Genomic DNA, 22,948 nt, shown 5'->3' on the forward strand with positions numbered 1-22,948 from the left:
TTTTCTTTATAATATAAACTAAAATTAAATAAAATTTCAGATATCTTTTACATATTTTCATGTTTAATTTTAAAAAATTAAAAGAATAACTATCATGTGTCCTATTAAATGTGATACGCTTGTGTTTTAATATTAATACATGAAAAAAGAGAATGTAATGATTAATAATTCCAGTATATCCAGTATGTCCAAATCATAACAATATAAGATAAGCATGATTAATAATATAACAAACATTATGTATTTTAATTTAATTAAAATTTGAACAAATTATTTAAAAAAAAACTTTATAATTTATTTAGATATATAAATCTACATGTATATCTTTTTTGTTCAGATACTAACACGAAACAGATAATAAAAAGTCTTTTTATTATAAAAAAATGAAAAAAACAAAGCAAAAGGAGTTTCAATAGATTTATAGATTATATTATTATATATGTTAACATTACATATATATTAGGTGTAGTAAAAAGAAATCTATTATTTTTGCATGAAATTGAATGGAAAAATAATGGATTTCTTTTTATTACATCTAATATAGCATTGTATTGGATTGTCCGGAAAATTCGTGCCGACTAACTTATATAATTTAATAAATGTATACTAAAATTTAAATTATTTGCGTTTCAATTTTCCTTCAACATCGGCACGAACTTTCCGGACAACCCAATATATTTAAAATTCAAATTTATAAATGTGAAATTACAATGAAAAATAAAATTTTTGTATAAAGCAGACATTAACTGATAGACTCTTTTTATATGTATTATATAAATTTATAGTAACATTACAAAAATAATTTACAATTATTAAATAATTCATAAAGTTATTAATTATTAAAAAATTTACTTACTTGCTTTGCAATTGATCGTTATCATGTTGGAGTTGTTGAATGTCACCCTTAGCTTGTCTCTCTCCATTGAGCAAGACATTGATTTGCGATCGTAATTCTTGTTCCATCTGTCGACTTGATTGCAAATCTGACTTCAAACGTTTTATGTCTGCCTCGAGCCTGCGACACACCAGTAACCTATTTCAACGACAAATCATGCTGAAGAAATTGACAGGAAGTCTACTAGATGGATACAAGACGGTATAGGATTTGTGAAGTACGAATACCACACACAGATTTGTAATAGTTTCAATCTGTGCCTTCAAAAATATGTTGGATTAGCAGAATTTCAATAGAAACTTATAATGTATTTACAAAAAAAATTCCTCTCATATAATATACCTTTGATAATAATCGTCTTGCTGTTTCTGTTGCTCCGCTGTGATTTCACTCGTATTTTTAACCTGCCGAGTTTTACGTTCTCGTTGAGCATTAGTAGTCGAGGATGAATCTCGACTTTCTTTCACGTTATTCCATTTTCCTGCTACCGAACCGTTTGTTTGTGATTTTATTGTAGTATGTCCGCAACCCTTAATAGATTTGTCCTTTTCTATCTCATTTATGTCAAAATCATTTACAGATCTGTTTAAGAAGAAATTGTGTGTCGATAAGTATTTTACATGAAATTAAAGTGTGATTAAAGAGAAATACATTTTTGAGTATGAAATCGACCATACCCCACCCTTTCGATGAGTTGTATGTCACTGTGCGATACTGTACTTCCATTACTGTGTATAAATTTCTTGTCGCTTTTGTCCGACGGTGAATTATTTGATACATTGTGTTTATTATGCTGCTCTTCCTGCTTTTCACTCTTGTCTAAGGATTTTCTATGAGTACTTTTGGTAGTAGCAGTCTGTGTTTGTGATGTGACTGGGCTACTAGTGTGTACTCCGCCATTTTGTACGTTCGTTTCTATGGAATTGTTATTGCCCTCTAAAAGAACAAATAGAAACATAAAAATGCGTGTAATCATTATAACAATACTGTATTCACATGGGACAATAGTTGATAATAAATACAAGCTACCTCTGCTTTTTTCAGGGCTTGGATTGTACTGTGGACTCAATTTGTGTGTTTGAGTTTTCACATGTTGCTCTAACGACGCAGTGACCTGCTGTGTCTGTGGCTGCATTTGCGGTTGGATTTGCTGCATTGACATAGCTTGTTGCTCTAGAGGCAGTGCTTGCTGCAGTAATTGTAGGTAGAACTCGTTCTCCTTTGCCACATCTTTTTGTTTTCTCTATCGAGAGCAAGAATGAATTGGAATAATATAAGCGCTATGATAAATATCTTATTGTACAGAATATATGTATTTATAATAATATAAATCAATGATTGACAATGAAGATTGTTGAAGATTACTAACCTGCCTCATTCTGTAGCCTACATAGCTCTTGAAACCAAAGCCCAATGTAACTACAGGATAGCCAATGCTAGAAATACGCAATGCAGAAAACTTTACTTGGAGCACAGACATAAATATTATAGATTATCCTATTAGATTTATATATATATCTATATATAATAATATATTTACGAAGCATAATCTTTTAATGATATATTCATCTACATAAAAAAAAAATCAAAGATAAAACTATTACCAATGTGCTGCAAACGGCCGACAGAGGTCTAGGTGAAATGGCATATGACGCAAGTCACGCAACCGCACTGCTGCTTCTATATATAGAAATAGTAGCCACAGCATCACAGTTGGTAGACATACTCCTTTATCTATTTAAAATATGAATATTTTAATTAATTTCTTACATCTATTTAAAAAAATCAGAATTCTTAAAAAATTGAATTCCTGCAAGTATGTCATGGACCAATATCAATAGTATGAAGAAATCACATTTGACAGATGTACATTACATGTTTGTCCATATTTCAAACACATTTTTCTACATACCTGTATGCCAGACGTATTGCACCCAAACATAAGTGCTGGCAGCAAAAAACAGCCAATGCACAGGGATAAAAAAGAAGCAAATCATGTCTGACGTAAGTGCAATACAAATAAAAAATACAGAAAAGGCCTAAAACAGAGAGAAAAAAGAAACAATGAGATTTTACATATATCCCATAATGTTGGATTGCATAACACATGACATTTACCAAGCCTTGATATTTAAAGGAATCGTAAACGCTTCGGAGGAGTAGCCAGAATGGCCACAAAAATTCAAAACGGAATTCCAAAATGAAGTCTGCCAAGATCACCATGGCCCATAGTAGAAGAAACTTCAGATAAAGCAAGGTACTGAAACAAATATAATTATTTTAATACATGTTATGTTTGCCATATGCTAGATTACAACTCACAGTGACTGACACATCTGTATGTTTCTATATTTACTTTAGTTTTTTGTAATTCAATTAGTACATACTTGAAGTAAAATAAATATATACATTTGAAAAAAAAAAACAAGAAAGGTTTTTAATACAGTCCAAGTCAACGACAAAAAACAAATTGTACTGACCTTTGTGAGCCATATTTTCTCAAAATATTCGATAAATATGTTGGATCACAAGATATGAGATACCAAGTTGGTGTCATCGAAAACACCAGAGATCTTACATAACAAGATCTTACGTTCTCCAAGTAAAAAAAAGAGAATGAAAAAGAAAAGTCCGTTGAACTATCGCATTTGTTTTACTGTTATCGCGGTGTTTAGCCGCTTGTAAGCCATACACAACAAACAAGAGTCATTGGAACATAGGATGTTGCATATGTATATGCTAAATATGCGATGGATGCATTTGGATGAGAGACTGCGGGACGAAAGGGAAAAAAAAAGAAATAGAAAAGCGGTGAGAACGAAGGAGATTCGTATGTCCTTAGAATCGTAGGACAGATAAATGTCAAGCGAGACGAGAGCGGCGTCGATTCGGCGTCGCGGTTGCTCGATATTCGCGCGCGCGATCGTTGCCACCGCCGTTATCGTCGTCATCAACATCATGATCATAATTATCATGCTCGTCATTATTATGGTCGTCATTATTATGGTCGTCGTTATCATTATCATCGTTATCGTTGTCGTGACCTACAACACTCGCGTCTTTCCGCGAGATAGGCGAGAAGGAACGACGCGGGGGATGAGGAGGGGTGGGAGGGGATGGGAGGGTTTTGGTTACGTTTTTTGATTACGAAGGAAAACGGCCATTCCTCGACGTAGGTGTACGTACGTACGTACGCAATACGCATATGGCGGCGTGAGAATTTACCTTCCGTAGATCCCCTCGGTGAGCTTGTTGCGTTTCAAGGGCCTCCGAAGCTTACCGCACTCGACATTTCTCCTCTTCATATTCCTCACGGCACCTTTCACCACCACCAGGCTAAGCGACGTTACTCGCGGCGCACTACGGGGGGTAAACGGAAAAAAAGTGGCCGCAACGGCGGATATACTGGGCCTCCTCGGCTGCGCGCGGGGGTAACACACTCGCGTGCGAAAAAACTCGGGCTCGCTCTATCGCGCGCGCGACTTCTATCAGTCTCTTTTGTTGTCATTCGTCTGTGGACAGACTCGAAGTCTCACGGCGGTTTACCAAGCAGCTGATTGGTCCATCACGGGACATGGCGCTTTAATCAGCGACGAGAAATCACCTGCCGATTGTATTAATCGCGCGGCGCCGCGCACCACCACTACCACCACCACCACCACCACTAATCCCACCGTCGTCGCCGTCGTCGTCGTCACGGCTGTCCTGCCTGCGTTGCGAAAAATCGCCAAGGCGTTATCACCTCGTACAAAAGCGTGCCGATCGTTCGCTTGCCGGTCGATCTGTCTCTTACTCTCTCTTTCTCTCTCTCTGTCTTTATTTATCTCTCTTCCCTTTCGCGATGCGATTTCGGGCTTTCTCTTCTACGAGCCTTTATCGATCGTAGATGTCTCTCGACCGTGCTGCGGTCGGTCCATCACCTCGTTTCACTCGCGTTAACAGCGCTCCGCGCGCGCAACCTGGCAACACGCGCTCTCCCCTCCATTTCCTCCCCTCCCGGCCTACCCATCCCCGTCCATTGCTATCTCCTGTTCTTCTTTCTTTCTTTCTCTGATGCGCGTTACTGAGTAGCTTCCTTTCTCGTGCCCCCTCGGAGAGACATAGCGTAACCGATGCAGCTGTGCCGCCAGCTTAAGAACCGTTACAGTACGATCACACGTCGTCTCGCGATTACGAAATCGCTAGAAGAGTCCACCGGCAGGTGTGATCAGGTACGATGTAAGACCAACCAACATGACCGGGGAAAAAAACGGGACCGCACTTTCCCGCGCCTTTATCTCGATCACGTTTTTCCCCATTGAAAATGAAGGATTATGAGCGAATGCCTTCCCGCCAAAAACACTCGCCGACGTCGAGAGTTAATTAGTTCAACTTCGGATCGCATGGACGCGTTCTGTTATGCCTATCAACCGCTTGCACTTGCAAAATGCAGCTTATGCAGCGGTTCGTTATCAGTTGCTGTTATAGTTCATTGTAGTAATTTGCAGTCGCTTGAGAGATCATTGGCGTACAGTAAAGCTAACGGTTCCTAATAGGAATTGTAGGTATACAAAACAACATTAAGGACTAACATTCGATGTATTTGTGTGATTCTTATTTAGTATAAATATTAGATGTTTCGGGAATATGGCTAATCAAATGCATGGTCTACAATGGGTAGTAATAATAGTTGATTAAGGAGTAGGCGAAATCAATCAATCATAGTTGATTATTTTTCTCACATTCAACTACGATTGGTCGATTTCTACGCCTACTCCTTAATCCACTACTGCTATTGCCCATTGTAGATCATGCATAATAGTTAAAATATAAAAGGCGTTTTGTTTTTTTCCAGCAAGAGATAAAATATTCCTTCTAAAGTCGGTTCTACATTAGTTGCAAACTGATCGCAAATTTCTTGCGACAGCCAATCTGAAGCTTGCATTTTGAAATCAACGCTTTATATTGATCGCAACAAATTTGCGATCAGCTTGCAACTAATGTAGAACCGACTTAACAAGCGATACAAATGACATGGTGTGACACAATGGATTATTATATTCCTGTTGTTTATCAATATTAAACAAAAGATCTGTTATTTTTGGCTGAACTTTTGCATCAGTTCATCTTTCTTTCTCTTCTTTCCTCCTGGAGATGATATGTGTCGCACTGTGTCGCTATATTTACAAAGTAATATAGTGTAACATAGTGATCATTTTGTCTTTGTTCAACAATTGTTTTGATAAATAATAAAAATGTAACGATTTACTGTGTTGTACTGTGTTTCTTTGTAAAAGTTGAACTTGATTCATCTTTTCTTTTTCGTTTCATGTTGGGAAGATAGAGAAAAAAGAGAAAAAAACTGTAAGAAGAAAAACTGTTAGGCTAAAAAGAATTTTATTATCCGTTTTATTGTGTTATTCATGTCTCTTGGAAATTCATAGTGTGTGTAGAAATCTCTCTAGTAGAATTCAATTATGATATGAGAATCAAATATTTTCAATTGTTTTAAATCAGAATTCATAAAATATATACAGATTAATAATGTCAGTGATTCTTTATTAAATTTTTTAAAATCAAAATTCGATTTATTTTTTAACACAGTTTCTTAAAAAGTCAAAGTCTGGCTATCAAATTATACGATGTAAACAAATATTGTTTTCCAGTTAAGGAATGTACTGTTTACTAAGTCGTAAACTATAAATATTTACAATAGCACATGATAACGCTAATTACTCATTCTTCACGTTCACCAATTACGTAAATAAGATAAAAAAATCACCCGTTTAACTGAGTGATTGTTAAGCTGATACATATGCATAGGAAAAGAAGTCGACTAATTACACATTATGAAATAAAATGGACATGAAGCAATGTGATGGACACGCAAGATTGGTCAGCTTTTTCACGGTACGTTATACATGATTATGCAAGTCCGTTTGAATAAACCTTTAGGCATGTTTTCTGTTTTACTTCGATATGTAGAATTCGCAGAAGGAAGGGTGTGTCACACTTGACACAGCTGTGCACGTTTCTTTGAAGTTTATCGCAGCACAGTGATTCGGTTTTTCCCAGGCCAGATTGAAGCGGATCTAACTTGATTCAGTGACTATATTTCAACGAGGATGGAAAGCGAGAAGTATTCAACAGCCGATCGTAAGCTGAAGACTTACTTGGTATACAGTGTCGTCCTCGTCGTTTTATTTGCCTTCGCCGCGTTCAAAGCGACAAAGGACAGGACGATTGTATCGGTGATCGCGATCACCTTCGTCGCGTCCATCTTTCTCGTGATCTTCTTGCTCTGTGATGTGACGCTACGCCTGTGCCAGACGCTGGTCTCGTTCACCACTGACGTGGGCCAACATTCCGAGGAGAGCTTCTGGTCAGTGACGAAGTATCACTTCTCTCTGAATACCTTGTCGGCAACAATCATCATCGTTGCCGCATTGCTGTTCCTGGGCTTAAGCATCACCATTCATGGGTGTCCTTTGAGATATGCCTGGGACTTCGGGCCGTACGTATGTGTGCCACTGATAATATTTTCCTTCTGCCTAGTCAGAATGAGTAACTTAACTGAATGGGAAACAGGATTACTGTCTGATCTCAGTGTTATGAAGGGTCTGGATTATGGCACGGGTATGGCGTATAATTTCTACTATGGCTATCTGAAGTTTACTCTACCATCCAGTGAAACCGGCAAGAAGGGCATAATCGAGAAAATCGAAAATTTCGAGGACTATCACAATGTGACATTTCTAGTACACAAACTATTTCTTTTAATACCATCTTCTGGATACATTCCACCAGACTTAAAAGAAGCGTCCTGTCAATGGATGGAAAATATACATGAGCTGGAGGAGGAAAGACGTAATCGGGCTGGGAATATAGGCAGGACATATCGCAATAATGCCTACAAGATACATCCTGGAGGAAGAAAGTCGGGTAATAAACCGATATATATAGTGGTGGAAGGTGCGACACCTTTGTTAACATACTACGAAGTACAAAAACACAATCATCCTGAATCTGCTGTATATAAACAATATAAACCTAAGATTATCGAGAGATTTTATACTAAACTACAAGAAATTTTGCAAAGCAATCCAGAAACCAAAGATTTGTGTGAATTAATTTATTATGATGATTTCGACGCGAAAGGAAACAAAGTTAACGTTGCAACAATACTCTTAGAAAGAATATCAAAAATAACAAATTCTGCATAAGTATTGAAAGAAATTAGGTAACGTATGTCCTAAATTGTGATAAATTTTATAAACATATATCTGATAATGCACTATGTCAACGTTTGTACCCTATTTTACATTTATATATACAGTTTAAAAACTGTTATAAATTTATCTACATTCCAAAAACAATATAATGTAAGCACTATTTGAAATATCTAGTATTTTTCGAAAGAATTTTATATTAGAATATTATTATTAGTATTATTATTAGTATTTATAAAATTAATTTTTATGTATAACGATCTTTAATGCAATTAATTTAATACAAAAGCATGGTGTACAATATTATTGCACAGTTAAAAAATTGTGTTTAATCATATTATTTCATTTGCAAATAATATGTCCCTTTATTTTCTTTACTTCGATATTTTCATAATGGTTTTTGAAAATAATAATAAAAAGTATTGTGACTATAAAGTTGTCTTTTTTTTTAGGTAAACTCTTTTTTCGAAGATTTTAAAGTATTACGACTATATTACGAATTTGATATTATATCTAAACGCGACCTAACACTTGATTTGATTTTCTTCTAATTTTAAATAATTTAAATTCTTTTAAATTTTAATTTAAAAATAAAAGACATGAAACTTCGTTTTATTATAAAACTTTTTATTATATAACGTTTTTATATATATATATATGTGGCTTGATTATCCTTGAATTATTATAAGATTTTTGTTCGAAAATGAAGTTACAATATTTATTGTTCAATATTTCAAATAGTATTTAATTATTTTTAAACAACAAGAATTATTGGACTGTACATGTGAAAACATAACCAATAAGAAATAAGAATTAAAAGCTCATAACGATCGAAGCTAGATCTTTGACGCTTAAATAATTCAATGTGAATTATATATCACACACACACACACACACACACGCGCGCGCGCGCGCGCGCACACACGCACGCACGCACACATCAATTTGCAGTCATTTTGAACTGCTCGAAAATTTTATCGAACTTAAAAATTCAGAGAGGTTAAACTATTAGAATAATATCACAATTAAATTTTCGATACTCAATAGGCATATATTAAAGAAATCTTAATATACTGGAAATCTATAATTATTTTTATATGATGTATACAATAATAAAAAGTAAAATGTATGGATGTATAAAATGTATGTATCATTTATTCACAGATACAAGTTCCTTACAAAACACGTTACAAAGCATCGCTTTGGCCATTTTTAAAAGGAAGACATTAGATGCAAATGTTTTATAAACATTAGCACCTTTACATTCATGGCCGTTCTTTATATGCAAATATACGTATAACATTGGTCAAGAACAAGCGTCGAGAACAAAATGATTTGTATACAATATACAATATATGTATGTGAATAAGATATGGCCTTTCGTCAAGGAGAAAATCTTTTTATAAGATTCACAATTCTTAAGACCATTGGTAAAAGGCACAGGATTAAAGCGTATTAGCCATGTACTCTCAATTCTGTGCGATTGTCATAGAATTGATTGACAATATTCTTGAGCATGGCTACGAACACATTTCAATCGTCATAAACAATAGCACGTTGCATTTATCTCACATATCCATTTCAAATTGCTCCGCGGATTCCTCAATCATCAGAGAATCTGTAACGTCAAACAAAAGTGAGAAAAGTTTTCTAATGCAATTATTATTATGTATCGTCATTAATGTAAAATATTTTCTTAATAATTATTCATTCAGCTTATATTTTTTAGTAAGAAAGACAGGAATTGCAGAGAAAAATCGATTTAAATAAGTAGACTGACCTTTATTAGTATTTTTTGTGGGATCTTTCATGATGACTGGAGTGTTCCCCTTCAGCAATTCAGATGGTATGGTCAGCGGATTGCGTGGTGGCGTTCGTGATATCGGAGAGTTTCGCAAATTCATCAAAAACGCACGTTCGTATACGATGCGAGTACCTGCGCAAAATTCGAAGATTTAATTATCTATAAATCTGTTATTATAATGAAGCTTCAACTTTTAGGTATGTGTTAAATTTTCATTATGAAAATATTCTTGAATATTTAAATTTGAGTGAATGGCTATCTATATATATAGTGTGCACGCGTGTGTGCAATTTGTATTCAAGTTACATTTGAAGCTGAAATTTTTGTGAAAAATTATCTGATAATTTTTGTTAAGAATTATCTGATAAGACAATATTAATGATTGTTGAACAAAATTAAAATTAGTTTTATCGCAAGTTTGACATAATTGTAACTTTATAGTTGCCAAGTAGAGTTGACAGAAGAGATTTCAGTGAATCTTTATGCTTTAGGTAATAAATATTTTTAATCAGAAAAATGCAAACAAGATTTAATTACAATAGAATGGAATAATGGGCCGAAGTTCAAAAAAAGAATTTGTATAATGGGATGACGATTACACACAGAAATGACACAATGGCTCGACAGTTATACGAAAAGCGATGCACGCTGCCTATTTATACAAGTGTATTTCTGTACGGACACCTACCTAACTTGAAAGGAGTGCAAGGGTCGGCAAGGATGCCAAAACAAACATAATCGCAGAAAGCAAAGATAGTGCGATATAAAGTCAACCCAGAGATTTAGAATCCAGAGACTTTCTTTGTGTAAGTCACGTTCGTTTTAATTCGCGTAACAAGAGTCTCATTTTTTTTTATGTAACTGTTTTTTTTTTAGCACAAAGTGAAATAAATTTATACTTTTTTAAAGCTTGATCAAAATTTATTTGACAAAATTCTCTTTCAATAACGAACATAATGTATAAATATCCACATTCTCTTTTAATAACAAACATAAATATCTATACAGAGAAGAAGATTGTACTTATTAACTTGGAATATTACTCGACTAGATCAGAAATCATGTGAGTCAATAATCAATTTTTCTCGAATGAATAGCGTCTTTCTTTCTTATTCGGCCAAATCGTTCACCAACCTGAACAATAATAGTAATAATAAAGAAGGAATTCATCACAGTTTCGCAGCGGTTCGATAAGAACACGTGTCCATCTGCGAAACGACTGTCTATTGATCGTCATTGCTTACGTATTGAGATTTTACGCAAGATTTACGAAGCGCGCTCACTGTCGCAGCTAAAGTTATCTTGAAGATCCAGTCGTTTTCACGCTGTTTGTACCCTTGTTTTTCAGATCGCCGTGACTTTCTGCGCCGCGCTGGCGCGAGCGATAAACATTACACGCGTCACCGATTACGCATCAGGCGACGTTGGTATGTATCGCGCACGTATTAATTCGGCCTTGGCTGTTTAACGCCCCAGGAAACATTGCGGGGCAAGGAACAACAACGTCCCGAGTGCATGCGACCTGGCTTCACTTACCTGATTTGTGAATTCGCCGACAATTTCGCTACCGAGTTTTGCTTGCATCATGTTAAAAGAAAAAGAAAAGAAGCAGCTAACTGCTCGTCACACACCGCCACTCGTGAATTATCTACTATATCTCAATTAGATTTTTTATTTATACGATTTTCATGTCTATTTTTAATTTAAACTGAGATTTTTTTTTTAAATCTAAAAAATAGGATTGAAAAAGTGATTACTTTATCAATACTTTCATGTTGTACATTTATAGTATTTATTGTACTGTAAATCTACAAAATGTTATTTTATTCGGGATATGTCGATTGCTCTAATTAGATATATATAAATCGAACAGATTCAATCTCGGTGAGAATTATCATTACAAATAAAAATATTAACATATAAACATCTGCGGATAGATTAGATTATGATTTCGTAATAAGAAAAAGATTTCGACTTAAGAAAAAGAATAATATTGTTATATTGATTGTTATATCAACAATCAAACTCTTTGTTGAGAGTAAGATAAATAGAGTAGAATTATCAGTAGGGATATCCAATAATAATATCATTTTTAAAAGTCATTCCACTCATTTGACAATTTTCTAAATCTATATCAAATAATAAATCATTCAAACCAAAATAATAACTCATTCAACCGTATTCAAAATTTAATAATGGTGCAATCTTTTGTACAATTTTTTTTTAAATTTTTGTTGTTAGATGCTTTGAATTTCAAGAAAAAAAGCTTTGTTAAAGACCACTTGAAACATTATCTGATAAGTGAACTGCAGTTGTCAATATGATTAATAACTATAAGTGGTATTACTCATCGCTCTGGAAGCTAACATGTATGTGGAAAAAAACCCGTTCGAAATTAGCGAAGTAAACCGCAAACCGAAAAAAATGACACTCAATATAATTTCAATCCGCATTTTTTTGTAACGGACATATTTACTTCGTGGCTCGCCTTCTCTTTGCTTGCAAGCAAAGTGATGCGCATATAAAGAAATAAACATTAACGCGATAAGTTATCCTTCTATCGTTTACTAAAAACGCAATAAGTAGAACCAACATTAAATATTACTCGTTCAATGTCGAGTCCGACAATCTGAACTTCAGCCTTAATAAATTTAACCCTTCAAGAAGTAGCACGGGGATGTGACTTCGTCATTTGAATAATGTTCGTTTTATCTCTATTACTTTAATAAATCACTTTCTCCTTAAGAGAAAAATCTTTCTATTTTTTAGTTTTGTTCAAATTTAATTTTATTCTTTTGTTTAATTTTCTCTTTTCCTTTCAAGAAATAAAAATTCAGATTATTTGAGAATGATAGCTAAAAAAAATTAACGTGGATTTGAAGAAAACATTAAAAAAAAAAAAATTAAATTCTATGATTTTTTACATATAAGTAATTAACATACTATTATCTTCTTTCATAACATATGTAATTATAATTTATAGGAACTTACCAATATAATTACAAAATATTTACATTATGTATGTGAATTTTGTAATAAAGTAACAATGTGATAATAATTGTAAATAATGTTAAACTTTGTAAATAATGTTGATATGATACAAGTCGTAAAGGTTGCCGTAGATAAATAAGCTATATACATATATATATAATCTGGAAAGTAGGTGCATAAACCAATGTAGATATGCTAATCAAAAATTCTGGTTAGCCTTTAATTTATAAGGTGTGAATGTATAGAAGCATTTTTAAACCAAGTCCTTTCTTGAAAATGAGCTCAAGTAAATAAATTATTCATTCATAAGGTATTTAAATGAAATATATTAATAAATTAATATATCAATGTACAATATATTATGACATAAACATAAATTATAACGTACACATTAATAAGTAATATATTATATAATACATATAATAAAATTATATAATATATTAACATGATATATTAATTATTTAACAAAGAAGGGATTCGAAGGTCAATAGAGGACGCTTTTCATTTAGTAATACAAATCGATACACAAGCTTCATTTATCTTTCTCAACATTCAGTGAATAACAAAGATATAACGACACTTTTGTCAAATTGTGTCACTAAAGCATCCAGAAGTTCTTGACTAAAAATTATCTACCGGCCGTCGCTCTGCATGTCGGCTATGGATTAACGTCAAGGTTGCGCATTATCCCGAGCTGATAATTAACCGGCTATTTCAATAGGATATAGTTTCGCGTATGCGGCACAAAAGCGTTGAATATTTTCCATGCAAACGGACGATGAAGCAGACCCGCGCCGAACCGAGTATTACGTAACAGTTTGTTATCAGGACGCATTTATGCGTATACGTATGTACATACGTGTGCGCGAGGAGAAAGAGAAAGATACGATCGCGTTATGCGTAAATATCAATGGCCTTGAAGGCGCCTTGCACGTGTGCGCATATTGTGAAATGGTAAATGATTTCGCGTACAATACCGAGGAGATCGCAAGATCCTCGATAAAATTCGGACTTTCTTTTGTTTCGACGAATTCCGGAAATGGATAATAGTTCTATAAAAGAATTTTTTTTTATTTCATCTGATATTTATCCGCCAATCGCCATTATTAATTGAGCTAAATGTGTGTCCTTAACAATTGTAAGGGAAGTATTCATAATCTATTCTTATTTTAAGACCATCATGAGACTGTCTTAATATACTAATACAGCTCTCTTAGCTTACAATCTCAAGACTTTATCCAAGCTTGGTTTATGTTTCAGTCTTAACTCTAAAATCCTAAAATTCAATCAATAGGCAGTCGCTAATTAGTCCTAATTGAAATCTGTATTCTATTATTAGTTCAAGAATAGATTACGAATATCAATCTAAATGTGTATTTTTCGTAAGTTTTACAGGGAGCTGTTGACAACTTGGGGATGTAGATTGTAGCTTAGATGTCTCGGAGGTACAAATGAGTTAAGGAAAACGTAGAAATGGAAGAGAGTTGGAAAAGGTGGATACACTGACCTCCCGGCGTCGTGGAGTAGAGCGTGCCTCCGGGGGTGGACGAGTAGTCGACTGGTAGCTGGTTGGGATCATGAATGACGATCCTCTTAGATGGTATGCTCTGGCTCTGGGTGGCCTGTCTGGCAATAGGAGATGCCGACATCTCGTAGTTATTTACTTCTTTTCCTCCTCGTCGTATTTATTCTGTTTCCAGGCGTCGATTTGGACGCGGCTTTTTTCTCTGTGTCTCTTTCCTTTTTTCTTTCTCTTCTCCTTACGTCACGTCCACCGCAAAGAAAGCAAAGGCGAGAATCTCCGGAATTTCAATGTTAGCGAAAAGCAACGCAATAAGCGGAGATTCTCGAGGGTGTTCACCCGATCTTTTTAATGGACGACAGAATGCCGTCCGATTCTATGACTTGTTTAATTTCTCGCTCGCGGAGTCATAGATTGAAACAGATTCGCGCGTGATTTTCAGATTTTAACGCAATCGCGATTTTAATACGCGCTATCAATACGACATAACCTACGAGATGAACGATGGCGAGATGGATGTCAACTGGATTCACGCAATGTGCTTGTGAACAGACAACGTATGAAGTTCAGATTGTCTAAAAGGAGACCCAAGTATATACTGTGCCCAAGTCACATAGTGGGGGCGAATATTTATGGTCCCAATCAGGTCGCCGTTAAGGTGGCGCTGTAAGCAATTGCGAATTGTGATGCGATATAGGCTGCGATCCATTAAGCCGGTTCTACATTAATTGCAAAGTTGCAAGTCGATTGCAAGTTCAATATGACAGTCAATATGAAGTATTTAGATTGGCTTGCACGCATAAAGCCGGTTCTACATTAATTGCAAGCTAATCGCAAGTTTGTTGACAGTCAATCTGAAACTTGCATTTGAAATCAACACTTCATATTGATACTTTCTATTTGATGACACAAGGCGACACAAAACGTCGTTCTGTCCTTGTCCAATTAGAAGAAAGAATTTTACAAACTGATCAATTAAAAAACGCTTCAAAGCGTTTATAACATCGCGTTGACTATACCCAGGATCAGAATCCCGAATAAGAACCAACCAATTACAATCGAACATTCCCCTGTCGTTCGACTATAACAGGGGAACTCAATTGTAATTGGTTAGTTCTTATATTCTGATTTAAATCCTCGGTGGAAACTAAGCCTGTGTTAAATAAGGATACATCATATTAAGTCGGTTCTATTTACAATATGAAGTTGATTTTAAAATACAAACTTCAGATTGACTGTCGCAACAAACTTGCGATCAGTTTACAACTAATGTTTAGCTTATGTTAAAGCTTATACTTTTAATGATATAATATCTTATATATTGCTGAAAAATTACAATTTTTCCTCTGCAGTTATCATCGCTATTAATAATCAAACTCAGATGATATCATTAAAATCAATTTTAAATAAAAATCGAGTATTATTAAGTTTTAAACATATGTATATGTCTACAAAACTAATAAAGCATGAAATTAATATCGTATTACTAGTTTATTAATCTTATGCCCATTTCTACCAATGTAGATTAACTTTAATCTCAATTCAACTTACTCTTTGTCTTTTTCTAATTTTTAGAAAGTTGGAAATGGGAAATTAATCACTTAAATTTTAACAGGCACGCGAATTTCCATAAGCGCCGAAAGTCTTTAATGATCTCATCAATGCCCTGAGGGTCGATTGTATATTTTCAAATGACATGAAAATTATAAAAGTGAGCAAATTCACTAGATTCATAATTGGTCAATACCTAGTAACCTTCAAAATCCACAATTAATCCCTTGGCCATTCTTTCATTTGTCCAATCTTCTTTTTGTCTAATCTTCTCGCTCGCAGAGAAGATTGGACAAAAGGAAGATTGCTTCTGTCCAATCTCGCATCTATTCAGATTTGAAATCTTATGTTCCTGTGAAACCATTCCTCTGGAATGATTTCGCTCTACAGATGGCATTATTTTAAAATAAATTTTAAAAATTGAAAAATAAATTTCAACTTTGATGAAGTGTACGGAGAGAATAAAATTTTTTTGCAAATTTTCTTCAATTGTATCATAAAATATAACATTTTCTTTTTAAAATCCAATTTCCGACAATACGACTTTATCAACAGTGTCGATAATGTGATACATAGTTCATATCATTTTAGAAATGACGTTGATGCCGCTAATATACGGATAGATTTTTGCTGCTTTTGCGCGTCATATGAAAAAAGCCGGTATGGCGGTATGGCCGCTCTCAGGTTTCTTTCGGGTTTGGATCTCTTGTACCTGAATGAGTTGGAAACTGAAGTTTTTTCACTAGCGCGCTTACACAATTTTTAAACGAGACCTTTTCTGCGAAGACAAGTATATCCGCGATGAATCCCTCAGAGCCAACCGGCACCGAAACTCTCAGGTACAATGAGTTCACATTGGATGACACTGAGATAAGGTTATACGCAGTTTACTCTTGACAGATCAAACGCTTTTCAATATTTTCTCAACGCTGTTCTGACATAATTCTGGCACTCATTGTTATTCTTGAAGTTTGTTATATATCGAGCTATGTTTATTTCTTTTTTTCTTTTATATATTTAGACTAGGTTATTCCACCTTTCCGTTAACTTCAGTTCACTGTCTTACACTCTTACTCTCTTATGCTTTTACTCTTTTGTTTATTCAGTAGGTAGATTACCACATAGTTTATCCGAGGATAGAACAATCGGTTCTTAATGCATTTTTTCGCACTTTTTTAGCTCGAAGATGAAAGATGTGATCGACGTTCTTGCAATGCAACGTGAAAAAAGAAATACATTACAAAAAAGCATTACAATCGATTATACCAAGTCTAATGACAGCTTTACAGTTTCACGATTTATTTTCGAATGCGGTATGTTGCTATAACTATATAATTGTTATAATAATTTATCATTAGAAAGTTGTCTATAAAATATGATTTTTTATAAAGTATTTTGATTGTAGGTTTGAAATTGGAAGCTCACCCACTGACAATAGCTACTGCTGCTACATTATATCATAGATTTATTAAAGAAGCGACACCACAGGGATATGATAATTATGTAAAAATGAATTATAATATAATTATTTTGAGATTCTAGATAAGTTTTGAATAAATTTGACAAATTTTATCTTTTTTTAGCTTTTAGCTGCAACTTGTCTTTATCTGGCTGGCAAAGTAAAGGATGATACGCTAAAAATACGAGACGTAATGAATGTATCCTATAATACACTTCATAGAGGATCTCAGCCGCTTGATCTTGGAGATCAGTATTGGAGTATGAGAGATGCGATTGTTCAGGCTGAACTTTTAATCATGAGGATGCTCAAGTTTCAGGTTACACCTGTACATCCACATAAGGTATCGCAAATATTATTATTAACTAATAATGTTAATGTGCATGTGTGTCAACATATTAATAACTACATTATACTTTATTGCAGTACATGCTTCATTATCTACGATCTTTGCAAGGTTGGTTTGGCGAAGAGGAATGGTCCAAGTATCCCGTCGCCAAAACGAGCATGGCACTGCTGCAAGATTTTCATCATTCCCCAGCTATTCTTGATTATCCACCGAATTTAATAGCAATAGCTTGTATTAATTTATCATTGCAAATTTATGGTGTGGTTGTACCTTTGATGGATGAATGCGATCAACAGCCATGGTTCAATGTGAATATATATTATATGTCTTTACATCAGTTTATATTAATAGGTTTATATGTAAATTATTTTGTTACAGGTTTTCTGCAAAGATTTAGCGAGGGATAAGTTATGGGAAATTATGGAAAAGGTCATGGCGGCATATGACGAAGAACCTGAAACGAGAGACAATTAATAAGGGCGTATCTGTATCTATTATAATAATAAAGCAGTTTGCAAGATGTCGTTGTATTATAACAGGCTTTTTTTATAAAATTATATGAAGAGCAGATTTTTAAAATTTATAATTTTCAGAAAATGAGAAAGAAAACTAAAAAAATAATAATATTAATAGCATATGAAATGTTAAACAAATTGTTAAACAATTACTAAAAATGTTAAATAAATGCATTTTATTTGTCTCTAATTAAAGGACATAAATGCATTTAAATTATCTAGCGTATATTTTTTAGCATATAAATGAAAGATGAAAAAATTAATATCTCAGAGTAACTTATACGAGTCTTTCAACACTAAACATGCTATCTCTAACTAAAAGAATAAAATTTTGGGATAAAACATTTTAAAAGTCTGCTCCTTCATGTGAGTTGTATTCAGCGAATTTTTCTAACTAAACAATTTGATTGTCAATTAGAAAAATTTATTTTACAATATTCAAATATTTATTTATTAACACTGATTTATTTATAAATTTTAATTTTTATTGTATCATGCACGCTTAGATTTTTTCACAATTGTGAATAATAACAATCTCTAAAAGGATTAATATTCTTTAACAAGTTTATAAAATTTTGATGTCATTTTTCTATGAAATATTAAAAAAGTGTGTAGTAATGTTTTCAAAGTTCTATTTTATTTTAATAACTATATTTTCATCGTACAAAAAAGTTATATATGGACGAATCAATATATCTGTGTTAATACACAGAATATGATATGTATAAATAGATGCATTTCTGATATACAAGCTGAATATATCTTAAAATATAACTCTTTCAAGTTTCATTTATTTCATTCACAAAATGACAACAAAATTTCTTCTGTGCACTTCTTTAAAGTGTTTAGTGCGAACTTGATATCATTGTTATCCAGACTAGCAGATATACAAAGTCTAAGACTAGGTCTGGATAAAATTATTTCAGTTTCCAGATAGACTGGCACTATAATCGCCAAGTTATTTTTTATACATTTATTTGAAATTGCAGATAGTAATTTCTCCTCTATGACACGATCTTTCTGCTCCTTTAAATATACATACTTCAAAGGTGATTCTGCAAAACTCAAGCACTCTAACATTAGGATTTCTTTGAGACCATTGTGTATCGATAAGGCATTATTTCTCAAAGATTGGAATATTTCTAAGTTATTTTCAATCATATCTAAAGAAGTGATAGCAGCGGATGCCAAGAGAGGTGGTTGAGACGCTGAGAAACAATAGCCAAGACCAGATAAACGTTGATGATCGATAATAAAGGAGGCTCCTATGCAAAAGCCACCAATAGTTCCTATAGCCCATTCTAAAGATCCTAAAAAATATATACAATAATATATATAAATACATACTATTATACATAAATTTATATATTAACAAGAAATATTTGACTTTAATAATTGCTCCTCACCCATTATCATATCGATTTCACTTGTAGGAATGTTAAAGTATTCAGTGACACCTCTTCCATGTAACCCGATGGTACCAAATGATATTGACTCGTCGATAAAGATTCTCAATTTGTACTTCTTACATAGAGCCAATAATTCTGGGAGAGGACAGATGTTTCCTGTATTCATATAAATACCCTCTATAATCAGAAAACGTTTGACTTTCGCACTCTTTTTAAGATGTCTTTTATCTATTTCCTCTTGTTTCATTAAGAGATTGTGTAGATCTTGAGCATCATTGTGTTTGAAATATTGAATATTTCCTCGAGATGCGTCCAATCCTTTTTGTATGGCAAAATTCACTCGCTCGTCCACAAATATTAAATCTTTACGTTTACAATAAGCTGGAATTGCACTCGACACAGTGGCGAATCCATACGAGTATATTATTGCTTCTTCCATGCCCATGAATTTAGCTAAACGTTCTTCTAATTCAAGATGTACGTCGACGGTTCCGTAGAAGCCTCGTGGTCCACAAGACCCAACGCCGTATTTCTTTATAGCCGCTGCTGCACTTTCTATCAGCTCTGCTTTGTCGCTTAAACCTAAGTAGTTATGTGTACCCAAATTAAGGCAATTTTTTCCATCGACTATCACTCGCTTTCCGACTTTGGAAGTGACATATTTTGGACTTAATGAAGGATGATTTTTCGGTGATTCCGGTACAAGAGATTCCGGTCGCCACTCTGCTAATTTGTTCTCCACCAATTCTTTTGAAGGTACTGAATTCTGGTTACTTCGTTTTTTAGAAATAAACCACACTATCCAAACCACCAAAATCGCTTCTAACAAGGTGTGGTAGTGTGACAAACTATTTCGCAGTACTTCCACTGATTCAACAAACAGAAGGTTAGTATTCATTTTGTTGAGTAGTCCGAGTGATATTAGCACTTTCTTATTATATGGAAAAATATAATTGAGCCAAATTATGATAAACTGTGATGAACTTGTGAAAACAAGCTGATAAGCTGAATTATCATCATCAAGTCCTTAGTTCTTCTGCTCTGCTCCTCTTAACACTCTTAACAGTCTTCGCGCCAATAAGGTTAAATTAGATCCATGAATAGTTGGAACCTTTAGATGGCTGTATACATTATATAAGAACGAATAACAGCGAATGATAAGTAAATTCGTATTTTAATGAATTATTAATGCAGATGCATAAAGGAGCGGACCAATCACGTGCCTAGTGTGATGAACACAACAACATCGCACCTTTTACATTAAACATTTGATTGGTGTATTTCTATGATCATTCAAATTGAGTATAGTTTCGTAAGAAATAAATAAAAAACAGATTTTATAACAGATTTTATAACAGAATACTAATTTGCAAGAAATATGCAGAATATGTCCATATAAATATAAGAAGTGATAATCTCAGATTTATTTTATAACTAATCTGGGAAAAAATGTTTCATATGAAATTATATAAAATTATATATAATTAGATTAAAAAATTGACACATTTTATGTACACTTATATAATTATAAAAAAAAAAAAATATATATATATATAAAACTTTTTCCCCAGAAAATTGCAACATATTCGACTTTTTAACAGGATCGATCGCTATAATTTTATGTGCGTATTAATTTGCATCTTGAATGAAAAGGATTATTTCATTTTTTATAATTATTAAAGCGTCAAAATAACCTGGTAAACAACTTTTTTATGAGTATGTACAAATATGTATAAATATATATAAATAATATTGTATACATACATAAATATTCATGTATAATCATATCCGTGCATGTTTATACATCTCTCTTTCTTTTGTAAAATTATTTTTTAGTGTAATAGAAATAATAATAGTAATATGGAAAAAATAAAAAATAATTAAATAATTAAAAGGATACTTTTCGCATTGTTTATTTTAGAAGAAAACAAATTTTGAAAAATATAAAAAATTGCTTATACACAATTATATATACTTTTATGTAATAATTATACATAAATATAATTGTAATTTTTTTACATTTCTTCAAACTTGATTTTTTTTATTACACTAAAAAGATAATTTTATAAAAGAAAAAGGGATATATAAACATGATATGGACATATTTCAAATATGATATTATACAAATATGATATTATACATATTTATGAATATTTATGTATATTTATACATATTTATATATATTCATGCATGAAATATTTTTACAGGGAAATTATTTTATTTATTATATAATTTATTATAATTACTAAATTGCAAAATTCATATTTTAAAGAATATTTTATAGTTTCGTGAAAAACAATTAAACCTAAAAAAATTTCATAATAAAATATATTAATTAAAATAAAATTGACTATTATTGTTTTTTGTTATTAATTCTATCATAATGTAAATTAATTTAATCTTGGTTTAGCTTACTCTTCAAATTTTTTTTATTTTTAGAATGAGAAAAAGATAGAAAACAAGTTAAATCCATAGACGTAAAAAATTAAAAATCTACATTACTTAAAATTTACATTACTTAAAAATAGACAATAATTATTTTCACATCTGCAGTAAAAGTGCAGTACAAAAGCTGCGCAAAAAAATGCAGACGAACTTTTGGTTAAGACTGTACTGAGAGAAAGAGGGATACACATTGTCGCCTGAAAGCCTTCTCTGTCGATTGATTTAACGACCAATGCTCCAGTTTTTCTTTCAGTATTATTACAGTTCGAATACGCCGTGCATTTCCCGCGAACAGACCTGAAGACGGAACTTGTGCGCGTGCAATCGGCGATTTTAAGCCGCCGCTAAAATCGGAGCGGCCGAAAACAGTACTTCCGGCACATCCGGCAAACGCCCCAGTCATTCTACCTGTCAGCGCATCGCCGGAGTCGAAATTTCTGCCCGTACATAAATCGTACTCCGCCGATTTTTCGTCGACATTCTATCGACGAAGAGTCATACAAACGACGGTGATTTATACGAGGATCTTCCATCGAACGTGAGTGTACATTTAGTTTAGACGACGATCGTTTTATATCGCAACGCTCGACGGTGCACCTCCCTTTCCGCAATATTTCTCGATTTATTTTCCGACAGAAGGCTTAATATTAAGCGCGATTGAACGATATTCAAATTACGTGTAAAATAAGCAGGCTTTCTTTCGCGCGGATTTGTTTTTTAGGCTGGCTAGCTCGGGGAAATTGAAAGCACAAAGTTTGGTTAACCGCTGTTGCACATTCCGGTGAACGATGCCTGGCTTG

The 22,948-nt window shown here is 33.4% G+C and overlaps 6 protein-coding genes across 10 annotated transcripts in view; 3 read left to right on the forward strand and 3 right to left on the reverse strand.

The window, feature by feature from the left end:
- The window catches only part of LOC108691026 (m7GpppX diphosphatase), an 11,921-nt gene extending 9,919 nt beyond the window's left edge, over positions 1–2,002 (forward strand). Inside the window, exon 6 of the mRNA XM_018198641.1 lies at positions 1,940–2,002. The gene's annotated coding sequence lies outside the window, so the exon portion shown is untranslated. The remainder of the gene's footprint in view (positions 1–1,939) is intronic.
- The window catches only part of LOC108691024 (macoilin-1), a 6,083-nt gene extending 1,500 nt beyond the window's left edge, over positions 1–4,583 (reverse strand). Inside the window, exons 1-9 of one of the 2 annotated variants that reach the window (XM_018198640.1) lie at positions 4,121–4,583; positions 3,014–3,155; positions 2,808–2,934; positions 2,500–2,629; positions 2,265–2,331; positions 1,925–2,138; positions 1,573–1,831; positions 1,238–1,477; positions 857–1,033 (exon numbers count right to left, since the gene is read on the reverse strand). In XM_018198640.1, the coding sequence (XP_018054129.1) occupies positions 857–1,033; positions 1,238–1,477; positions 1,573–1,831; positions 1,925–2,138; positions 2,265–2,331; positions 2,500–2,629; positions 2,808–2,934; positions 3,014–3,155; positions 4,121–4,200 (1,436 nt within the window). In that variant the 5' untranslated portion in view covers positions 4,201–4,583. Of the gene's footprint in view, positions 1–856; positions 1,034–1,237; positions 1,478–1,572; positions 1,832–1,921; positions 2,139–2,264; positions 2,332–2,499; positions 2,630–2,807; positions 2,935–3,013; positions 3,156–4,120 lie in introns of both variants that reach the window. The other variant, XM_018198639.1, reaches the window with a different exon arrangement.
- A 407-nt stretch (positions 4,584–4,990) lies between these two features.
- On the forward strand, positions 4,991–8,108 carry LOC108690929 (stimulator of interferon genes protein). 3 transcript variants are annotated; one of them, XM_018198481.1, is made up of 3 exons: positions 4,991–5,106; positions 6,698–6,784; positions 6,860–8,108. In XM_018198481.1, exon 3 carries the CDS (start codon positions 7,000–7,002, stop codon positions 8,095–8,097), a length of 1,098 nt encoding a protein of 365 aa, XP_018053970.1. In that variant the 5' UTR covers positions 4,991–5,106; positions 6,698–6,784; positions 6,860–6,999; the 3' UTR covers positions 8,098–8,108. The 3 variants fall into 3 exon arrangements, with proteins under 3 accessions (XP_018053970.1, XP_018053971.1, XP_018053969.1); XM_018198482.1 differs by lacking the exon at positions 4,991–5,106 and adding an exon at positions 5,386–5,439; XM_018198480.1 differs by lacking the exon at positions 4,991–5,106 and adding an exon at positions 5,390–5,435.
- Positions 8,109–9,228: 1,120 nt separating this feature from the next.
- Positions 9,229–15,006, reverse strand: LOC108691064 (eukaryotic translation initiation factor 4E-binding protein 2). The gene is made up of 3 exons (XM_018198702.1): positions 14,406–15,006; positions 9,884–10,039; positions 9,229–9,721 (listed from the first exon to the last, which is right to left on the reverse strand). The coding sequence occupies exons 1-3, from the start codon at positions 14,545–14,547 to the stop codon at positions 9,672–9,674; spliced, it is 348 nt and encodes a 115-aa protein (XP_018054191.1). The 5' UTR covers positions 14,548–15,006; the 3' UTR covers positions 9,229–9,671.
- A 1,635-nt stretch (positions 15,007–16,641) lies between these two features.
- LOC108690921 (cyclin-related protein FAM58A) lies at positions 16,642–18,299 on the forward strand. Of its 2 annotated transcripts, none has more exons than XM_018198471.1 (6): positions 16,642–16,846; positions 17,151–17,284; positions 17,377–17,474; positions 17,555–17,773; positions 17,857–18,087; positions 18,158–18,299. In XM_018198471.1, exons 1-6 carry the CDS (start codon positions 16,773–16,775, stop codon positions 18,251–18,253), a joined length of 852 nt encoding a protein of 283 aa, XP_018053960.1. In that variant the 5' UTR covers positions 16,642–16,772; the 3' UTR covers positions 18,254–18,299. The 2 variants fall into 2 exon arrangements, with proteins under 2 accessions (XP_018053960.1, XP_018053961.1); XM_018198472.1 differs by having other exon boundaries at positions 16,642–16,810.
- A 790-nt stretch (positions 18,300–19,089) lies between these two features.
- On the reverse strand, positions 19,090–20,770 carry LOC108690930 (serine palmitoyltransferase 1). Its single transcript, XM_018198483.1, has 2 exons — positions 19,701–20,770; positions 19,090–19,604 (listed from the first exon to the last, which is right to left on the reverse strand). The coding sequence occupies exons 1-2, from the start codon at positions 20,599–20,601 to the stop codon at positions 19,090–19,092; spliced, it is 1,416 nt and encodes a 471-aa protein (XP_018053972.1). The 5' UTR covers positions 20,602–20,770.
- Between the last annotated feature and the right edge of the window lie 2,178 nt (positions 20,771–22,948).

The sequence above is a fragment of the Atta colombica genome, unplaced genomic scaffold (assembly GCF_001594045.1).
Source record: "Atta colombica isolate Treedump-2 unplaced genomic scaffold, Acol1.0 scaffold38, whole genome shotgun sequence".
NCBI lineage: Eukaryota > Metazoa > Arthropoda > Insecta > Hymenoptera > Formicidae > Atta > Atta colombica.

Excerpts from the sequence above, each read along its gene's own strand:
- LOC108690929 (XM_018198481.1), top strand. The coding sequence starts at position 7,000 with ATGGAAAGCGAGAAGTATTCAACAGCCGATCGTAAGCTGAAGACTTAC.
- LOC108691064 (XM_018198702.1), bottom strand. The coding sequence starts at position 14,547 with ATGTCGGCATCTCCTATTGCCAGACAGGCCACCCAGAGCCAGAGCATA. Across the intron at positions 10,040-14,405 it reads CTACTCCACGACGCCGGGAG|GTACTCGCATCGTATACGAA; the intron begins GTCAGTGTATCC and ends AATTTTGCGCAG. Across the intron at positions 9,722-9,883 it reads CACAAAAAATACTAATAAAG|ATTCTCTGATGATTGAGGAA; the intron begins GTCAGTCTACTT and ends TTGACGTTACAG.
- LOC108690921 (XM_018198471.1), top strand. The coding sequence starts at position 16,773 with ATGAATCCCTCAGAGCCAACCGGCACCGAAACTCTCAGGTACAATGAG. Across the intron at positions 16,847-17,150 it reads TTGGATGACACTGAGATAAG|CTCGAAGATGAAAGATGTGA; the intron begins GTTATACGCAGT and ends GCACTTTTTTAG. Across the intron at positions 17,285-17,376 it reads ACGATTTATTTTCGAATGCG|GTTTGAAATTGGAAGCTCAC; the intron begins GTATGTTGCTAT and ends TTTTGATTGTAG.
- LOC108690930 (XM_018198483.1), bottom strand. The coding sequence starts at position 20,601 with ATGAATACTAACCTTCTGTTTGTTGAATCAGTGGAAGTACTGCGAAAT. Across the intron at positions 19,605-19,700 it reads TGAAATCGATATGATAATGG|GATCTTTAGAATGGGCTATA; the intron begins GTGAGGAGCAAT and ends TATATTTTTTAG.